The sequence below is a fragment of the Lontra canadensis genome, unplaced genomic scaffold, assembly GCF_010015895.1.
Source record: "Lontra canadensis isolate GAN:19392208 unplaced genomic scaffold, GSC_riverotter_1.0 scaffold4, whole genome shotgun sequence".
In the NCBI taxonomy this organism is placed as follows: Eukaryota; Metazoa; Chordata; class Mammalia; order Carnivora; family Mustelidae; genus Lontra; species Lontra canadensis.
Window position 1 is genome coordinate 55,037,247 of NW_022630998.1, and position 20,507 is coordinate 55,057,753.

Here is a 20,507-nt window from a genome sequence, read left to right on the forward strand (position 1 = left end):
ATAACCCAGATAAGTACCACCATATTCATCCCAAGACATAATACCCCGTGCTTATATTCACCTTAATTTCCAGGGTAGCAGGGGGTGATCAGACAATTAGAATGCATTGCCAGTTACAGAAAACTGATTAACAAGGCCTTTTCTGTGTAAATATGGTATCTGGGCAGGAGTCTTATTTTTGGTACAAAAGACTGCCCTCTAAAAGATAACCATTTGCTTTTTATGTTTGTGTTCCTATAATCCGAGTCTTCTCTGGTTTCCAGTCCTGCTGTATCTTCAGTACATAGCACAGTGCTCAGATGCTTGCCGAGGGGGTTCTGTGCTGTTTGTTGACAGAACGGCAGATCGTGCTGCTCATGTGCTGAAATGGGGACGAGGAAACTGAGAAGGGGTGGAATTGGCAAGAGGGTCAAGTGCAAACTGGGCAAGTCCAAGATGAATTGGTAGGAAATTCAACATAGAGGAGATCTTGAAATCACCAGTAACACGGAGACCTTGCTCCTGGTTTTTGCTGCTGGGTCACTTACATCAGTTTGACTTTGGGAAAGGCAGGAAGCTGGCCTGAATGCCCTCATAAAGTAATGTGAAGATTTACTGAGATAACAAATAACAAAGGAGAATGCTCTCTACCTGGAGAGTATAAGGCGCTACATGCATGAAAGTTGTTGGAATAAATTTTCAGTTTAGTGGCGTAAGCTGTTTGATTGAAAATAGCGGTGATAATTGAACTGGAAACAAGAGTTTAGTTAGGGGAGCATTCTGTGCCTTTTACAAGTAAGAACTTTTGAAATATCTTAGTTGACGCCTGTTGACTTTTTGTTTTCATCTTCTTTGCCCTTTGGGTTGTGTATTAGTGCAGGATTCCGGGGGAAGGTGAAACGGAGATTTGTTGTGTTGGCTCTAGTTTTGTAGGCCTGGGCTGGTGCTCGGGATTCGGTGTTTTAGAAGTTCTTGAGGCGAGTCTGTTGAGCACATAGATTTGGGAGCTCCTGATATCTGGTCTGTATCTTGTGGTCCCAGTGGAAACACACTGCTAGCTCCTCTTTGAAACCCCATTTTTCACAAAGTTCCTGTTAATCTCCAATAGCATGACCAGTTGATAACCTGGCTTGTCAGGCAAACAGTAAACACTTTTTGGCAGAAGCACCTTCCTGGAAAGTTTAATAGAATTCAGTTGAGGGTCCTCTTAAATTATGTCAGAAAGGAATTTTCTGTGGAAGTCACAGAGGAAGAAGGGAGACTTCAGTGAGTCTGACTACTGTCGAAATTGTGTTGCAGTCTCGGCTCTTATGGATCAGAGATGCTCCGTAAGTTTTCTTTTTCTCTTTTGGTTAGTTTCTTAAATCTGTTGTAAGTAAATATGTTGAGTATTAAAAGTTATAATACTTTATCACCATGCATTGATACCATGCAGAGCAACCTACAGGTCTTAGGACAACAGAGCAGGAATCTGATGCCCGTCTGCTCATTTAAGGATCTGTCTTCTCCATCAGGTTGAGAATCGACATCTGGGACCTTGGTTGTTGTCTTTCCAATCAAGGATAATATAGGAAATAAGAAAAGAGACGGAAAGTAAAAAAGCCAGGTGGACTTCAGCTTCCTGGTCTGCATTTAAAGCTTCATTTTGAGACATCTCATGTGGAGGTGGAAGCAGTTCCCTTTCTACGTGTCTGACCTCAGGAGGGTTGCAGTGCTGAGAGGAATTGAGGTGGTGGTTTCTAGCTTGTTCTTTAATCTCCCTTCTGCTCAGAGATGACTCAGCAGCCTTCTGTCTGACGACAGGAAAACCTAACCCTCACATAGTTCTAGTTTGGATGAATCTTATTCCAAATATCCTTTGTTATCATGTGTTCCGATAATCTTTCCTCTTTTTTTTTTCTACAAGTATTGCCTATTCACCATAGTTGAAGTATACAGATAAGAAAAAACAGTATGTTCATCCCCTCTTCAGGTATGTGTTCATTCTAGTCCGTGGCCCCAAAGGGAACCTGTATTCTGACCGCCATCTTTATAGATTAATTTTACCTGTTCTTGATCTTCTTGTGGAACAGAATCAGGGTATGTACTCTGCTGTGTCCATTTTCTTTTGTTGAATATTATGTCTGGGAGCCTCCTCTGGGTGTATCTGTACTCATTCCAGTGCTGTGTGGCGTACCATCCTAGAGCATGCTGCACTTGCTACAGTTTATTTACTCATTCGGCAGAAAAATCATTTTTACAAACATGGAATCACACTGTACATGGTGTTCTGACTTTTACATTAATTTAACATTACATTTGGGACTGTTTTTCCTTATTAAATATGTCGTTTAAAAATGATTTTCCATGGCTGTTTAGATGTATTTGTTGGATAAAATTATTCTGGTGTGTTTTATTAAATGCCCGTATTGGGCATTTGCATTATTTCTCATTATTTGCTCTTCTACATAATGGTGTGATGAATATCTTTATAGGCTGCTCTAAGCCCTCAACTAAGATTATTTGCTGAGGACACATTTTTAGAAGTAGATATATGAGTCTAAGGGTTTGCATGTGTTTGAGGCTTGTATAAGGTTAGGTATTGCTAAACTGAAGCACGCATTTCTCCACATCTCAGAAAACTCCCGAAGGGGATGGCACTTGGCAGTGTTGTATAGACCTGCATTGGAAATGAGAGGGGGAATAGCTACCTAATTTGCAGGGCCTAGTGCAAAATGGAAATACAAAGTCCCAGGACATCTGGGTGGCTCAGTCAGTTGAGCATCTGCCTTTGGCTCAGGTCAGGTCAGGTCAGGGCCCTGGGATCGAGTACCACATTGGGCTCCTTGGTCAATGGGGAGCCTGCTTCTCCCTCTGCCTGCTGTTCTCTTGCTCGCTCGCTCTCTCTGACAAATGGATGGGTGAAATCTTCAACAAAAACAAAAACAAAAAACAAAAACAAGAAACAAAGTCCCTTGTTCATAGTAGTTGAGAATTTCAGGAATAGGGACATAGATCATTTAACCAAGTGTGTAGCAAACCATGCAACAGCACAGGTGGCATGTCCTTGAAGCCAGCACCAAATGGGATGTGCGCTCCAGGAGGCCTGATATCCCAAGGCAAGACTCCGAATGGACCAGCTCACAGACTGTTGTAGATTTTGAAACTTTGCCCACCACTCAGATGTCAATAAAGCTTGCCCTAAATAGACATTTTTTTTCTAGGTAGTAGGGTTGCTGGAAGGGATATGGGATCTGAGCTTAACTGTGTGGATTTAAATAGTGGCCCTGTCATTTACTTTTGTGAGGCCTTAGCAAATTTGCCTCTTTGAACCTGTTTTTTTTATCTGTACAATGGGGTTAATATTACTTCATAAGACTGTTGTGGGAATTAATGGAAATGTATGCATATAAAGGACTTAATGCAATACCATGGTGGGCTACTAAAAAGTGTTATATGGGGCACGTGGGTGGCTCAGTCGGTTAAGCATCGACTGTTGATCTCAGCTCAGGTCTGGATCTCAGGGTCATGAGTTCATGCCCTGTGTTGGGTTCCACACTGGATGTGGAGCCTCGTTTAAAGAAAAAAAAGTTATCAATTGTAATTGATGATCAGTTCTTAAACCCGCGTTTTAGGAGACTGAGCCACCTTGCCCTGTAATACGTACCTGCGCTAGGCTGTTGGGCTCCTGAGATTCCACCACTTGATAATTCCATAATATTACGGAATTTCCTGCTGCAGCTCATGATTAATAATTTAGGACTCTGGTCAATAACCCATTCCTGGGACTTGTTAGAGGAGAGCAGCTCAGAGGGGGAGGGCCCCAGGACTGGGGGCTAGAGAGGCTAGTGGGTGTTCGGTTTCACATGGCTGTTGTGCAGAGTGTGCGAGTGTGATGTGTGATAGCAGGGTGAGGAGGAGGCTGGTAAGATGGGAGGGCTCCAGCGTGCAAAGAGCTTTGAATGCCAGAATGGGTCGGGAGGGATTCGTTGCCAAGTGGGTTAGGGTGATTGAGTGTCACCTAGAATTTACTGAGGTGCACAGGTTTGGGAGTTGACCAGAGTTGGATTTGTGCTGTGAGCATTTAACTGCCCAGACATGCTGTTTGTCTTTGTGTGAATGGGAATACTGATGGTGGTAGTAGCAGATGGCATTATTATTAGTGGCAGTAATAGCAGTGGGTTAGTATTAATTAACTAACATTACGGAATGCTTACCCAGATGACACTGAGTGCTTTACACATACTACCTTATTCCTCCTGTGGAAAAACCAATGGAATAGGTATTATTAATCCCATTTTACTGAGGAGGCTGAACCTCACATAGCATTAGGTACTTGCCTATGTTGGCAGGTCTCCATTCTGTGTCAATCTAAAAACTACATCCTTAATTATGTTCCTTTTCTCTTTCCGAGTGTGTGTGTGTGTGTGTGTGTGTGTGTGTGTGTGTGTGTGTGTGAAGGCTAAGACTGCTTAGCACTTATTGAGAACTCTGCCAATTGGATTGGTTCTCTGAGGGAGCATTATGATATGAGTGGGCTTGGTAAGACGGGGTGGGAGAGTCCCTGTATTCTGGCATGGTGGAATTCATGTAGGAGCCGGAGAGTGTCTCCAGCACTGTTGGGCCCACTGAGCAGGAGCAGGCAATCTGACCTGCAGGCCCTGCCTGTCTTTTGGGCTGTCCCTCTGTGTGGTCACAGGAGAAGGCCAGAATCACCATGATTAGAACTGAGATGTCATCACAACAGGAATATCTGTGGAAACTTTTTTCGCCCTCAAAGACACTTTAATTAAATTCCCATCATGAAAACAATTAGGCAAGATTTGCCATACCTAACCAGTCAATAATTCAAGGCCGGGATCTCATTAAGAGCTTTTGCTTTCCCGGAAACTGCCGTTTTGAGGATTCAGAGCTAGTGGCTGCATGATCTGGGAATTAATTTATCCACATATCCCCCGAACTTTTTTATTTTCCCCAATCTGGAAGGAAACACATTTTTAAATGACCTGAAAGTAGGAGACTGGTTGTATAAACTGGCATTCACTTTCACAAAGACGTTCCTAGGTTTGAGGTGTGCATTCTCTGTCATGATTCTGTTGTGTTCTGTGTTGGATTATGCCTGCCTGCAGACAGAGCAAGAGATGTGATTCTGATACAGGCGCCACACACCTCAGGGAGCCTCCTCCTACCGTAATTTTCCAGAACTGTGGTGACTTATCTTTGAGCCAGGTGAAGGGTGCCCCCTACTGACCTTAGCAGGTAGAAATCTCGAGATACATTGTTCAGTTGCCCTGACCAGGGTATTGAGATGTGCTATGAATTCTCTCATTCTTTTGCTTCCTTCTCTTCTCTCCCTGCTCTCCTTCTCTCCATGCTTTTGTTCCTAATGCATTATTGATTTTTCTACCATATGCTAACCATTGCAATTGGCACCGAAGCAGTAAAGAAAAAAAACACACACAAGTATAACCATTTAGAAAGACATTTGCCATCAAGTTGAAACTGCACATGTCCTGTGACCCAGACATTCAGCTCATCTCTATGTTAGAGACACTTGCGGGCCTGTGTACCTGGATTCCCTGTAACATGTTCATCCTCAGTCAATCGGAGAAATAATGTGGAGTGTTTTCAAGCAAGGGAACACCATGCGCCAGTGAGAATGAACGGACAAGTTACATGAAGTGATACGGATGAATCTCCGCTGAGCTCCGCGGGTGTATTCTCTGCGGCTTCGTAAGCGGTCCCTGACAAGATCAGCCGGTGCTTAGGAAACTGATTTGGGCAGCGTGGATTATAGAGAGCGTACACTGGAGACCAGGATCCCCCATGAGAGGCAGTTGTAGTCCGGGAGAGAGAAAATTGCTGGGCTAACCCCAGGCAGTGGCCATGGCAGTGGCAGGGAAGAGAACAGCATGGGCTGCTGAGGGGCCGTTAGAAGTAAAATCAACACTATCTACTGACTGGCTGAGTGTTTGGGTTGTTTAGGAACGGAATACTATAACCCGTTGCGGTCTCTAGTGTCATAGACGAGGAGGATGGCTGTGTCATTAACTGACATGGGAGCAGGACTGGGGTTTTGAAGCAGTAGGTAATGAATGTCCATCCACCAAACTGTATGACCCTGGGCAAGTTATCGAACAACTTCTTACCACAATATCCTCATGTGTAAAAAAGAGAAAATGTTTTAAGGGTAACAACCTCAGAAGATCATACGGTGTCTGATACATAATACACACTGTTGAAGAGTGAAAGTGACCCTGGGTATGTAACATAAACGTGATTGGTCCTTCCTTTAGGCTTCACAGGGATAAAAGACAGATGTAGGAAAACCTGAATCGTCTTTATGTCTCTTGAGTGAAACATCAAACACTTGAAGCTTGGGGGCAGTGGAAAGTCTCAGGACAAAAGGCACAAAAACCAGAGGTTACACAGTGTGGGAAAAAGGAAATCAAGAGGTGGTTTAACAAGATTTAAAGTGAATGATGTCAGAAGTTAGCATGTACCTTTACTGGGAATTGTCCTTGGGATCGCAGAGCCTTTTGAAGAATCACTTTTTATTTATATAGAAATGATCCTCAGGTCCTTATTATTATTGGTTTTGGTGATTACTAAGTAATACATATTATAGAAAATTAGTAAAAGGGAGAAGATTAAAAAAACCTATAATTCTAACATCCAGAGATTCTTTTCATATTTTAGCTCTGTCCATTCGTCTTTCCATCCATCAGTCCATCTTTTCTTTCGTGCTTTTTTTTTTTTAAGAGCTGAAATTAAATTGTATCTTGTGCAACCTGCTGTGTTTTGCCAGGGAACTTAAAAGAAGGCTTATCTAGCATGAGGGATTTACTTTGGCTATGTGTAGTAAGAAGAAAATGTCTGATGTGCTTTGTCAATGAATTATTGAGGGAAAGTGCAACATTTTCTTCTCTAGCAGGCTTAAAATATGCTAGGATAAACTCATTTCAATGATGGTGAGGGCATGACCCCGCTTTACTGCCCTGTTATTCTCTGATATGTGGGCAAGCCTGGAGAGTGCTTTTCTGAGCAATTACATCTCCCAAAAGTAGCAGAAAGAAATATTGGTTAGAGTATGATGTAACAGAGACTTTTATTAATCCCTCACCTACACTTGCCTTGAGGACTGAAGAGTTTATCTCTCCCAAGAGTGTAAGACTGCTCAACTTTTCATTTTTAAATATTAAAATCACTGTAAAATTCTACTCTGACTAATCTGGAATAAAGACAGGAAAGATTAGTGTCACTAGGATATAGTTTTACATGAACAAATCATTTTAAATAGGCTTAAATCTAAGAGGTGGAAGCTGCTGTGCCTAGACTGACTATTTGCTTAGACTATTTATGTCAGATTGGCTAGGATAATTCTGCGTGTGTGAGAGAGAGAAGCTTTCCTTTTATGGAATGCACAATCGAAATGTAGAGGCTCCTGCTACTAGAGAATTAGAAGGTCTAATAAGAGTTATGCTAATTATTTTTTACCCAAATCACAGCTTTTTGGATCCATAATTTTCCTCGAGTATGTATCTTGGTGTGAGCAAATGTGTCATATATATATATATATATATATATATATGCACACCCCCCACCCCCGCCAAATCCACATACAGGAGACATGGCTCTCATCTCTTTTCTGTAGAGATGGATGAAGCTAGAGGAAATATTTACTTTGTTGAATATTTTTGGTTACAAAGAAATTTACTATTTATGAATTTATTCACATAACAAATGCTTACTGAACTCACTGAGTGTGGGTACTTTGTTGCAAATGGGGGATAGGAGGTGGTCTGAAAGCATTTAAGGGTGGCAATAAGCTATTTAGTCAGTGGCGCACATGTAACTGTTTGTCCGCACCTGTTACTTGGTGGCCTCAGAAGTGGAGTCCTTGCTGCCTGCAGGATAAAGTCTAAACTCCTCAGCATGAGGAAACCATTTGCCATCTGGTGGTCTCCATTTGTCCTCCAGTCTCCTCTCCTAATATCTGCTGTGCCCATCTTATGCTCTGGTCATTCCTATGAACAGAATTTGTTAAGCTCCTTACTAAGTACTGGGCATTTTCAGATAACGTGGGGCCTCTCAGACATTCTCTGTTTCTTTGTGTTCTCTTGCTTGGATCCTTGTGGTTTTCCTTATTGGAATACTCTGCCTCTGTTCGCTGGTATGACACTCAGCCACTCTGGCCATGAGATTTCTCTGGAAATCTCATTGGAGTTCTCTTATATGTGATAAATTGCTTTTTCCCTTGCTGCTTTCAAGATTTTTACTTGGGGATGGCTTGATTATAATCTGTCTTGACTGTAGGACTCTTTAGATTTTTTTTGGTATTCATTGAGCTTCTTAAATTTGGATGTCTATTTCCTTTCTCAGATTTGGCAAGTTTTCAGCCATTATTTCTTCAAATAGGCTACCTGCCCCGTTCTCTCCTTTGCTTTTGGCATTCCCATAATGTGTACAATTGATCATTTGGTGCTGTCCCATAAGTCCCTTAAGCTGTCTCGCTTTTCTTCATTCTTTTTTCTTTTCACTCCCCTTAACTCCATAATTTCACATGACTTGTGTTTAAGTCTTCTGATTCTTCTGCTTGTTCAAGTCTGCTGTTGAATCTCTCTAGGACATTTCTCAGCTCAATTATTTTTACTTCACCTTGTGAATTTGTTTGTTTGTTTGCTTTTTAAATGGTTACTCTTTGTTCATAATCTCATTTTTGCTCATGCATCATTTTCCTGGTTTTGTTTAGTTGTCTTTCTGTGTTCTCTTTTAGTTTATTGAGGATTTTTTTTAAGATGATTGTTTTGCATTATTTGTCAGATAAGTCATAGATCCGTTTATTTTAGGCTTGGTTTCTAGAGGTGTATTTTGCTCCTTTGAGTGGGCCGTGTTTCTTTGTTTCTTTGTATACTTCACGATCTTTTCTGGAAACTCAAGCATTTGAAAAAACAGCCGCCTTCCCCAGTCTTAATGGACTGGCTTCATTGAGTGGAAGACCTTCACTAATCAGCTCGGATAGAGATTCTGGAGGTCTTTCAAACCTTTTCTGAGGATGATTGTTCTCTAGCTTTGTGTGTGAAATTTTCTTTCTTTTTTTTTTTTTAACATCTTAATTTAATTTTTTTTTCAGTGTTCCAAGATTCATTGTTTATGCACCACACCCAGTGCTCCATCCAATCCGTGCCCTCCTTAATACCCGCCACCAGGCTCCCCAACCCTCCAACCCCCTTCCCTCCTTCTCTGAGTCCACAGTCTCTCATGCTTCGTCTCCCTCCTGATTCCCCCCAATTCATTTTTCCTCTCCTTCTCCTAGTGTTCTCCATGTTATAGTTAAAGAGGTCTACCCCTGTTCTCCAGTTGCCATGACCTCTTGCTGTACCTGGTATCTGTCTGGGGCACTGCAGAGTCCGGTGCTCTAATAGGCCACCACACTCACCTTTGTTCTCAGCAGCCCCCAAAGTATCCTGCCATTCCTTTCAGCATTCTGAGTCAGGTGAGAGTTGGGCAGCCCTCTTGTAAAGCCAGAATACTGGATATTCTGTTCTTCTGCTTGCCTCCCATGGGAGAAGCTAGAAGTGGGGAGTTTTTCCTCAGTTGCACAGTGCTTTGCTCTGTGGATGGGAGCTAAGCTGGGTACATGGAGTGAACTTCCTTTCTCACTTCGGTGTGGCTTTCTTGACTTTGTACTCACCTGGCGTGCTGCAAACTGTGGAGTTCTCCCAAAGGCAAGTTGGTCCATATACTGTTAACTTGGAACCTCCATGGGGGTAGTGAGGACCTGGAGTTTTCTATTCTGCCATCTTTCTGATGTTACTCTCAAGTGTTACCTAATCCATTTTATGAAGTGGAGATAATACTGGTAGACCTTTGTTTTTTAAAGAATCTATTTATTTGAGAGAGAGCGCAGGAGCAGGGGCAGGGCAGAGGGAGGAGACACCGCACTGAGCAGGGAACTTGGTGCTGGGCTGAATCCCTGGATGAAGGCAGATGCTTAACGGAGGGAGCCACCCAGATGCCCGTATTGGTAGAACTTTAAATAGCGTAGTGGCACATCTAATCATACCAGCCTCTCCCCTCAAGGATAAGAGAAGTTATCCCAGGCTTCTGTCTTTCCAATCTGTCTCTACTGCCTGTCTCTCTGTAGTAATAGTGGCTAACATTTAGTAAATACTCATTGTTTCTCAGGAACACTTCATGTTCCCATTATGTGTATTAATTGATTTATTTCTCACAGTAGTTATGAAAGGATGATACTATGGTTATTCTCATTTTGTACATGAGGAGACTGAGTTAAGAGAGTTTTAGTAATCTAATCAAAGTTACACATCCGTTAATTATCTCAGATTCAATTTTAAGAGCCATTTTGTACATGAATGAATATAATATTCATAATTATATATATAATTGGGAATTAGTTAAGTTTGTTGTGGGTCAAGTAGAGTAACATTTTAAAGATAGAGTACAGACATCAACTATCATAATTTTATCATGGGATTATGTCGTAGGTATGACTCAAAATCCTATATTCTGCAGTTGCTATAATTAGAATAATGCAGCTATATGTTTTCTTTTTTCCCTGAGCTTTATTGAGCTATAACTGACATATAGTGTAAGTTTAACATATACAACATAATTTTGTATATTTATATTATGAAAATTTATATTACAAAATGTTTACTGTAATAAGGTCAGTTAACACATTCATCACCTCTCATAGTTAAAAATATTTTGAGTAAAAAAATTTACTCTTTAACGATATGAAAAAATAACCTTTAATTTGAATAAAATAATTGTATATATAAGCTATAAGTCTCTTTTTAACAAAAATTTTGTTGTAATAGGCAATTATTGAATTATTATGGACATTGTTTTGTGCTGATCAAAAGTGATAATTATGCTGTTGGCAATCTCTGTAGTTTAAATATCCAAACATAGAATGACATTAAAGATGCACTTTGTTTTTTTTTTTTTTTTACAGGACGGAGTTTATTCAGAGAGGCAGGATTTCAATTACAGGGGCTGGCTTTCTCAACTGCATTCTGGAAACTTTCGCCAGCACATTCTTAAGACAGGGTGCCCAGAAGGTAAGCTTGTTTCTGCTTTGAAACAACTTTCGTTTTAAGAAACCACGGATAACCCAATAACCCATTGGGTTATTGAATTAGGCTCATGAGCATATGTCATGAGAAAAACAATACAGTTAATAAAAATAAATAGATGCAGAAATAATTATGTTTGCTATTGGTTACCTAAATCCAAATCACAGTAAACCTTAAGTGCTATTTTTGACCCATTAAATTAAAAAATATCCCAGTGAAGATTATGTAATTATATGGAAAATACTTTGAGTCTAAATAAGAGATATAATCAGAACAAACAATTATATTTTCACTATATACAGTATGGTGACAACTATTTCCTAAAAAGAGATAATACTTAATATTTATTGAGCACTTACTATATACCACTTGCTGTAAAAAGGATTTTTAATTTTTCATCTAATTTAATCCCCACAAACCCTTGAAGTAATTCTTTTTACAGGCTCCTGGTGGTCAATTCTTGTGGTTTTCAGACTCCATGCTTGTGGGAGCTTAGGCTTCCATGAAGGTGATTCAGAGGCTCCCTTACAGTTCTAAGGTCTATACTGTGTTTTAAGTAGTACTATTCTATTTTTACATCTTTTTTTTTTTTTAAGATTTTATTTATTTATTTGACAGAAAGAGAGAGATCACAAGGAGGCAGAGGGGCAGGCAGAGAGAGAGGGGGAAACAGGCTCCATGCTGAGCAGGGAACCTGATGTGGGGCTCGATCCCAGGACCCTGAAATCATGACCTGAGCCGAAGGCAGAGGCTTAACCCACTGAGCTACCCAGGTGCCCCTGTAGTACAGTTTTTCTAGTCAGAAAAATGGAATTCTGTTTTGGGGGAACATAACAGTTAGGTAAATTGTGACTCAAAGTTAGTGTTTCCTACCATCAAATTGCAAGTGTTCATTTGTAAAAACCATTCTTGTGGACCATACAAACACAGGCGGTGGATTGGATTTGGCCTGTGGGCTCCACAGTTTGCCAACCCCCACTTAAAATGTATAAATATTCTTTGATTAATTCAGGTGGGTCTATGTTCGACCTGTCCATCAATCTGAACCTATCACTGGTTGTATATATTCTGATCCTGTGAGATGCATAAAGTAGACACTATTAGTCCCATTGTGTTGAAGAGAAATGTCTAGGAGGCATAAGTGTACCTAAAATGTGGGTGGCTGCTAGTCTGCCGTCCTTTTTCTAACATATACATGCTGAGCACCTGCTTTGTGTTAGGCACTGTGGTAAGCATAGGCTAAATGGATTTACCCAAGGTCATGGGACTAGCAAAGGGTGGAGTCTGGACTCACATTCCCATCTTTTGCAACAAGTCTTGCTCCTTGCCCCTTTATTGTGCAAGATATGTTCCGATAAACAAAGCAGAATGTTTGCCTCCTTAGCACCATCCTCTGTATTAGATGCATTTATGTTGTGGTCTTACTCCCTCTGTAGTTATTACTACTCTTTGGTTGCAAATAACAGAAACTACTTTAGGCTCATTACTGTAAGGGTACAAGGGTTGTGAGGCAGGCAGGCAGGCTTCAAAATGGTCTGCCTGGACAGAGAGCTGCCAGGAGCCCATGCTACTCCTTCTTCAGCAGAGAATGCAACTGTTTGATTCTCTTCTCTGCTCCACAGACTGTAGAGTATGACATGGGCCTCCACCGTCCAGGTGTGCATGGTCTGTAGAGCTCTGGCCATAAAGAGACTGTCTGCTTATTTCGTTCATCTCCAAATTCCTTGGAAAGGACTCTTATTGTCCTTTCATAGGTCAAGCATGCCAGGTGGGTGGAAGTCAAGTTTTATGAATAAGGCTTGACTTGGGATGTATGTGGGTCAGGGTCGGGATGTCACTTCCCAGGGAAGGGAGGTGGTGGGATGTGCCAATAGTCCCAAAGGTTTCTGGCGTGGTGTCACAGTAGATTCCGTGTTCTTGATGGCAGAGAGGCGGTTTTATTAATCTTAATCCCAGTTCCCCTCAACTCAGAGTAGCTGGGTCAGTGCTTCGACGTTTATATGGAAATGAGTAGAAAGGAGATAGAATGCATAGCTCTATCTCAGTTGGTTTCTGATGAATGTGATCTAGAAATCATCAAGTGACTATAAATTTTTTTTTTTAATTTTATTTTTTATAAACATATATATATATATTTTTTTCCCCCCAGGGGTGTGACTATAAATTTTTAAAGTGAGGAACCCAACTAATTTCTCTTTTTTTCTCACTTTTGCTCAGAAATAAGAATATGTTTTTCCTGCTAGGTTTGCCTTTTCTGACTTTCTTTCTTTCCTTTTCTTTCTTTCTCTCTCTCTCTTTTTTTTTTTTTTTTACAGAGGCTTAGTTTAATGAGATATCTTTTCAATTTTAGGAGCCACTAGTGCTAAATTGTCTTTTACCTTTTATCCAAGTGCTGATGTTTTCCTGTATCAGCCTCACTTCGTGATAAACCTTCACAGTGGAGCCTGCGTAAATGGCTTTTTGTGGAAGTTACCGTGAAGAGTGTTTTAGATGCCTTTATTTTCACTTTAGGACTTTATCCTTGAGGCTCTTTTGTGATGGTGAAGGTGGGATCTGATATCTATTTTTATCCAGAAAAAGCACAGTGAGGCAGTCACAAAGTTTCTGTCTCTGTCTGTCAGCTAGAAGCCGGCCCTGGATACCGGCGCCCAAGGTGAGGTTGCTTGTGTTTCTGTGCCTCCAAAAGTGGTGCGATTGCTTTTCTCTCCTCCCTTCACTCGGAGGTGACTTGTAATTTGGGGGCCTTTCTGACACAAAAGCTGACTTTTTATATATCCCTCGGACCTCACTTTCCTCTTAGAATGAATGGAAGTTTGCGGGCAGGCGAATGACAACTGCCCCCTGTTAGCCAGGTCAACAACTAGGTTTTTGAAATAGAAGCTGTTCTAATGTCTAGTCACTAAAGCCCCTTGTGTTTGTAATGAGGCACAACTCACGTTATCCCTCTGATCCTAAATTTAATTGTCTACACGGTGGGAATTTAAGATTTTTAAAAAAGATTTTAGTTATGTGAGAGAGCAGGAGCAGGAATAGAGGGAAAGAGAAGCAGGCTCCCCACTGAGCAGGGAGCCCGATTTGGGGCTCAATCCCCAGGATCCCGAGCCGATGACCTGAGCTGGAGGCTGACACTTAACCGACTGAGCCACCCAGGCGTCCCACAAGGTGGGAATTTTAATGCATTCCACAAATATGTGTGAAAACTATGTTTGAAAGTTTTCAGTTGATTGAAAAACACAGGTTAAATATACATAATGTGTTCTTGCTGTTTTCAAGAATTAAAAAAAAAATTGAAGTCACATGCTTTTTCATACTTTGTTTTTATGGTTACATTTTTGTTTCTTTTCAAACTCATAGGAACACACAGTAGGTTTTAAACTCAGAAGTTTGGTTCCACATACACTTTGGGTATCAACTATATGCCAGGCACTGGGTGGGATGCTGGAGACACAAATAGGAAGGAGAATTCATGAGAGTGGAATATGTGTCTTATACAGCTTTATTTCACAGGTATCTAAAAGCTTGGGGTGGGCAGCTTGACAGGCAATGAATAAACATCTGATAGTGAGAATTTATTGAGCCCCACTTGGTGCTCGGTGCTTGGCACTATGGACAGTGCTGAGAAGGGTATTAAAATAACAAATGTAGTTAAAAGAGGTTACTAGATGCCAAGCACTATGCATGGTACACATTACCTAAATTACTTTTCTTTCTCTCTCTCTCTTTCTTTTTCTCTCTTTTTTTTTTTTTTTTAAGATTTATTTATTTGTTAGAGAGATCACAGGTAGGCAGAGAGGCAGGCAGAGAGAGAAGGGGAAGCAGGCTCCCCGCTGAGCAGAGAGCCCGATGCGGGGCTCCATCCCAGGACTCTGAGATCATGACCTGAGGCCAAAGGCAGAGTCTTAACTCACTGAGCCACCCAGGTGCCCCCTTTCTTTCTTTCGTTTCCTTCCTTCCTCTTTCTTTCAGCTTTATTTACTTTTTTTGGTGGGGAGAGAATGAGTGTGAGCAGGGGGAAGGGGTAGAGGGAGAGAGAGAATCCAGGCAGACTCCCTGCTGAGCCCAGTGTGGGGCTCCATCCCAGGACACTGAGATCATGACCTGAGCCAAAATCAAGAGTCAGACATTTTAACCAACTGAGACACCCAGGCACCCCCTCCAAATTACTTTTCTAAACTCTGTGACATAGGAACTTTTAGTCCTGTTTTATGCATCAGGAAACTGAGGTCCCAGGCCATAAAGCAGTTTTCTCAAGGTCACAGAATTAGTGGTGAACTTGGGATTTGAACCCTGACCTCGCGGGCTGTAGAGTGTGCTGTTAATGATTATATCCCACTGCCACATCTACCTGCTCTGCCCTCAGGCAACCGCGTGTGTGGTGGCAGATGTGGCGTGCTTGCTAGAGCTAGAGCAAGGTGATGTGGTATTTACAGGAAGGACAGAGGAATGCAGAAGCAAGGAATTCAGTTGCTATGGAAGAACTTGGAATGGTCAGGGGAATGAGGGGCTCTGATGTTGGTAGTTGAAAGGGTTTTGAATGGCTGGAGAGTGTCCTCCCTTCTGGTCAGAGCTCCCTGCTTCTGGTTTTACCCAGCTTCTACCTGTTCTAAATTCCAGAGTGCCAGACAGGTTGAGGGTGTTTTCAGCTGTTAGTTATATCCTTTTTTCTGCTTTCCTATGGACTGTGAGTTTGTTATTGTGCTGTCTTGGAAGTATCTTTATATTATAAAAAAAATTTCAATGGCATTTTTCACAGAAGTAGAATAAACAGTCCTAGAGTCTGTATGGAAGCAGAGAAGACCTCAAACAGCCAAAGCAGTCTTGAGAAAGAAGCTGGAGGCATTGTGCTCCCTGATGTCAAACTATATGACAGAGTTGTAGTCATCAAACCCTTATGGTATTGCCTAGAAACAGACATACAGATCAAAGGGACAAAATAGCCCAGAAGTCAACCCATGCTTATTTGGTCAATTAATTTATAACAGAATAACCATGAATATACAGTAGGGAAAGGACAGTCTTTTCAACAAATGGTGCTGGGAAAACTGGACCTCTACATGAGAAAGAATGAAACTGAACCACTTCCTTACACCATACACAAAAAACAATAGCAAAACCCCTAAACAGATGTTAAAAAAAAAAATGAGCAGAGGATCCGAATAGACATTTTTCCAAAGAATGCATACAGATGGCTAACAGGTACGGGAAAAATGTTGAATATCACAAATTATCAGGGAAATGCAAATCAAAACCACAATGAGATACCATCTCCCACCTGTCAGAGTAACTGGAGTCAGTAAACAGGAAATAATCAGTGTTGTTGGTGGGAGAAAAGAGAACTCTTGTGCATTGCTGTTGGGAATGTAAGTGGTTTTCCAGCCACTGTGGAAAACAGTATGGAGGTTCCTAAAAAAATAAAAAATAGACCTATCCTATGATCTAGCAGTTCCACTTCTGGGTATTCATCCAAAGGAAATGAGAACACTACCTCAAAAGATAGATATACCTCCATGTAATAATGAATTATTTACATTAGCCGAGATACGGAAACAACCTAAATATCCACTGACAGATGGTATGAGTACATACAAATACTGAATCATCACGTGGTAGACCTGAGACTAATATAATGTGTGTGCCAGGTGCATTTCAATAAGAAGAAAACACACCCGTAAAGGTGATGTGGGGAATGGTGTGGTTGGTGACATAAAAGACGAGGCAAAAATGTCACCTGTCAGTTGGAAAGTTTAGGGAATCGTGGATTCTCAAGGTGGAAGGACCTTCACTTCTGAGCTGCTAATCAAATCCACATTCAAGCACAGCACAGATACTTTCTGGCGTAGACTTCTGGGGGCACGACGGAGTACGAGCTGTTGAGTACATGCGATAGTCTGCGAGTTTGGGAAGTGGGGCCTTAGAGAAGAGGAAGCATGAGTTTTCCAGATGTTATTTGACTTGCCAAAATCATAGATCTAGAAGTAGAGGTAAACCTACAGTAAATATTTCCCGGTTCCCCCCACTCTAAATATTAAAAACTATATTAAAGATTTTTTATTGGGATAAAGTATATGTTATATAAAATTTACCAGTTTGACTATTTTTAAATATACAGTTTACGGTCATTAAGTGTATTCAGTGTTGTGCAGCTGTCAGCACCATCCAAATCCAGAACTTTTTCACCTTCCTAAGAATAGCTCAGCAGCTAAAATGTTAACTCCCCATTCCTTGCTTCTCCCAACTCCCAGCAACCGCCCTTTTATTTTTGTCTCTATGAATTGGACTTCTTGAGGTAGTCCATGTAAGTGGAATCGTACAATATTTGGGCTTTTTGTTTCACCTAGCATAATGTTTTCAAGGTTTATCAATGTCATGGTGTGTGTCAGTATTTCTTTTTAAGGCTGAGCGTTGTTCCATTATGTATTTGTACCACATCTTATTTATACTTATCTGTCAGTGGACACTTGGGTTTCTTCCACCTTTTGGCTATTGTGAGTAATGCTGCCATGAATATGGGTCTATAAATATCTGTTCAAGTCTTTGCTCTCAATTCTTTTTCTGGATTCTGTGGTAATTCTGTTTAAATTTTTGAGGAACTGCTTAAAAGTTTGTTTTTGAGATAGCTAGCTATCTTTGTCCATGGCAGCAATGGACTGTATACCATTACTCTGTATTTTTCTCAAGTCCGTCCAGAAGAGTGGTGCTATATATACTCTACTGTTGGCTGGTGACACCAGTGAGCGTGCCATATGGTGCTCTCCTTAGTCTGAGAGGCATTCGGTTGTCTCTTGACTCCACCATAGTCTCTGTCCCTGTCGTAATTTCAGGTTCTCAGGAACAGTTTTGATTCATGATAGGTTGGAACTGTTGAAAAGTGCCACAGAAAAGTAGCACACTGTATACTACTTAAATACATATTTTAACTTGCCTTGAGGCAAGCAAGCACATTAAAAAAACAGATCCAGAAAACAGAGAGAAATGTCTGACAGAAAATAGAGGTTGAGGGAAGTCTGAGACACATGAAAGGCATCATACACATTTCTGGAGCCTAGGGGGAATGGCCAACAGCTGTGAAGCAGGGCTGGTGGAGCCCAAGCCAGTCAAGTCCACCTCAGGGATCCTAGAAGAAGGACACAGCAGAGAGATCAGGATATTCCATGGGTACGTGCGGCTCTGCAGTTGTCTCCAGTTCTGGGAAGGTAGCCTTTGGGTCTTCATCTTCAGCCTTTTCTTCATTATCATCCACCCATACCCAGTGAATCTTTTTAGACCTTTTTTTTTCCTGTTTGTCCCCTCCCCATGAAATATTAATGCCATGGGTACATGATTATGTCCTTATACATAACATTATGCCTTGGTTTTATACATAAAAAGTATAAGATATTTTTCACTCCTCCAAATAAATTGCCACCTTGTTTTGATAACGGTTCCCACTGAGACCGTGTGCTTCATACACACTGGTTCTAACTGTCTCCTAATCTCCCAAATTCAGTCTCCAGTCTCCCGGCCCCCAACCTGCAAAATTCCAAACCAAAAGCAAAAGAACTTTTTAGTGATCTCCCAAGTGGTTCTTGCATATTTCCAGTTTTCTTCTTCTGGGCGAGGCTTAGGAGATAATATGGGTGATAACACTCTTGTCTGCAAGTGTGCTTTTTTAGCTCCATTGTCTCTGTGCTTGGAGACACTGCAAAAGCTATGGAAATGCAGAGCTCTCATGATGTACTCAGGTAGAGATTTTTCTTTCTTTCTTTCTTTTTTTTTTTTTTAAGATTGTGAAATACATTTTCAGTGAGTAATAAAATAATTTGTTATCCTAGCCACTCTCCTGGCAAGGCCCCATTATTCTTGCCATCATTATTCTTGTGTTGATCGGGAGGCTGAAGCAGAGAGAAGCTGAATTCAACAGCACATGAAATATTTGTCACTGAAACAATGTGGGCAAGTCAGACAGTTTGAACATCAGTTTAAAGAAGGTCTGGCCTACACATGCTTTAGCTAAAGATATCTGAACATGCTGTTTCCTTAGGGGGTTTATAAAAACCCATTTTAATAGTGGAATATAATTCCCTGAGATGGAAGATGCTATTCTTGTGTACATACCAGTATATATAAGTGTGTGTGTGTGTACATGTATACACACACACTGTACACAACACACATGCACACATGCACAAGTACCCTGAGACACGGTATTTGTAGTAGTCCAAATGGGCATTTGAAAAACCTGGCTACTTTTTGGTCGCCTCATTTCTGTAAACTCTGCTAGTCATCTGTGGCAGTATAACACATTATCCTGGCGCCCCACAGCTTACAACAACACGCACTTACTGTCTTTTGGGTTCTGTGGGTCTGGAGTCTGAGCATGGCTTAGTCGGGTCTTCTGCTTCATGGTCTTACAGAGATGTAATCAAGGTGTTGGCTGGGACTGTGGTCTCATTGGAAGGCTCTGTGGGGAAGATTCAGTTCCAGATGCATTCACATCGTTGCTGGTAGGAGCCCTTGGCTCCTTGCCGTATGGGGCTCTCACAACATGGCAGCAGGCAAGAGAGGGGGCAGGGGGTTGCTAGCAAGGGAAAAGCCATAGTTTTTGTTTCCTAATCATAGAAGTGAAGTCCATTTCTTTTTTTGTATTGTGTGCATTAGATGTAGCCTACCCTCAAGGGAGGGGGATTACACAGGGCATAAACACCAAGAGGCAGGAATCTCTAGGAGCAATGTCAGCACTGCCTACCATTCTGACCTCAACTGATTGGTATGCCAAGTCGCACGTACAACTGTTAAATTCCTTTTGACACCTCTTGGGAATTGATGATAATTAGAAATTGTTAAAGGTCAGCTGCACCCTCACAACCTTACTACCAGCTTATAAAAAAGTTCTGCAACGCATGCAGACATTTTGTTAACCGTTTGTTTATAAGTAGGCACAAAATAGTTCACCTGTTTTATGTTTGATTAAATCTCTGTCCTTTCGGGTGCTCTGACCATGAATTACATAAGCAGCTAGTTCACTGAAAACAGCTGACACTTCCAAAGGCAGGATTCAGCTGTTTTAAAGATAGCCTCAGGCAGCCAGATCTTCTGATCCAGTGGGCAGTCATAGGACCACCTAGGCATAAACTTTGGGTGCCAGCCCTAAAGTTGGCTGGTGTAGGGCTTGCTGGATAGAATCTTAGAGCTTCATTGTGCAAGGATGGGTCTATCTCTGGAATTTTGAGCTGATCCCTGTATCTTAAGTTCCACTAATGAAATTAAGGTGAGTCCATGTGGCATACTCATTAGGAAGTCACTAGCTTTACCAGTGAAAATTCACAATTTTAACATTCCTTATTCCAATTATCAAAGCCCCTGCTGTTTTCAAGGATAGAAGTAAGTGAAGTTTCTGGAGAGTGGGTTTGCTGATTAGAATGCTCATAGCCCAACACACAGAGCTTCCAGACTGCATCAGGACAACTG

General features: G+C 41.3%; 1 protein-coding gene across 2 annotated transcripts in view; it reads left to right on the top strand.

Annotated features, from left to right (window-relative positions):
* Positions 1–20,507, top strand: part of PRELID2 (PRELI domain containing 2) — a 63,842-nt gene that overhangs the window by 22,878 nt on the left and 20,457 nt on the right. For both annotated transcript variants that reach the window (XM_032850930.1, XM_032850937.1), the window contains exon 5: positions 10,940–11,045. In XM_032850930.1, the coding sequence (XP_032706821.1) occupies positions 10,940–11,045 (106 nt within the window). The remainder of the gene's footprint in view (positions 1–10,939; positions 11,046–20,507) is intronic.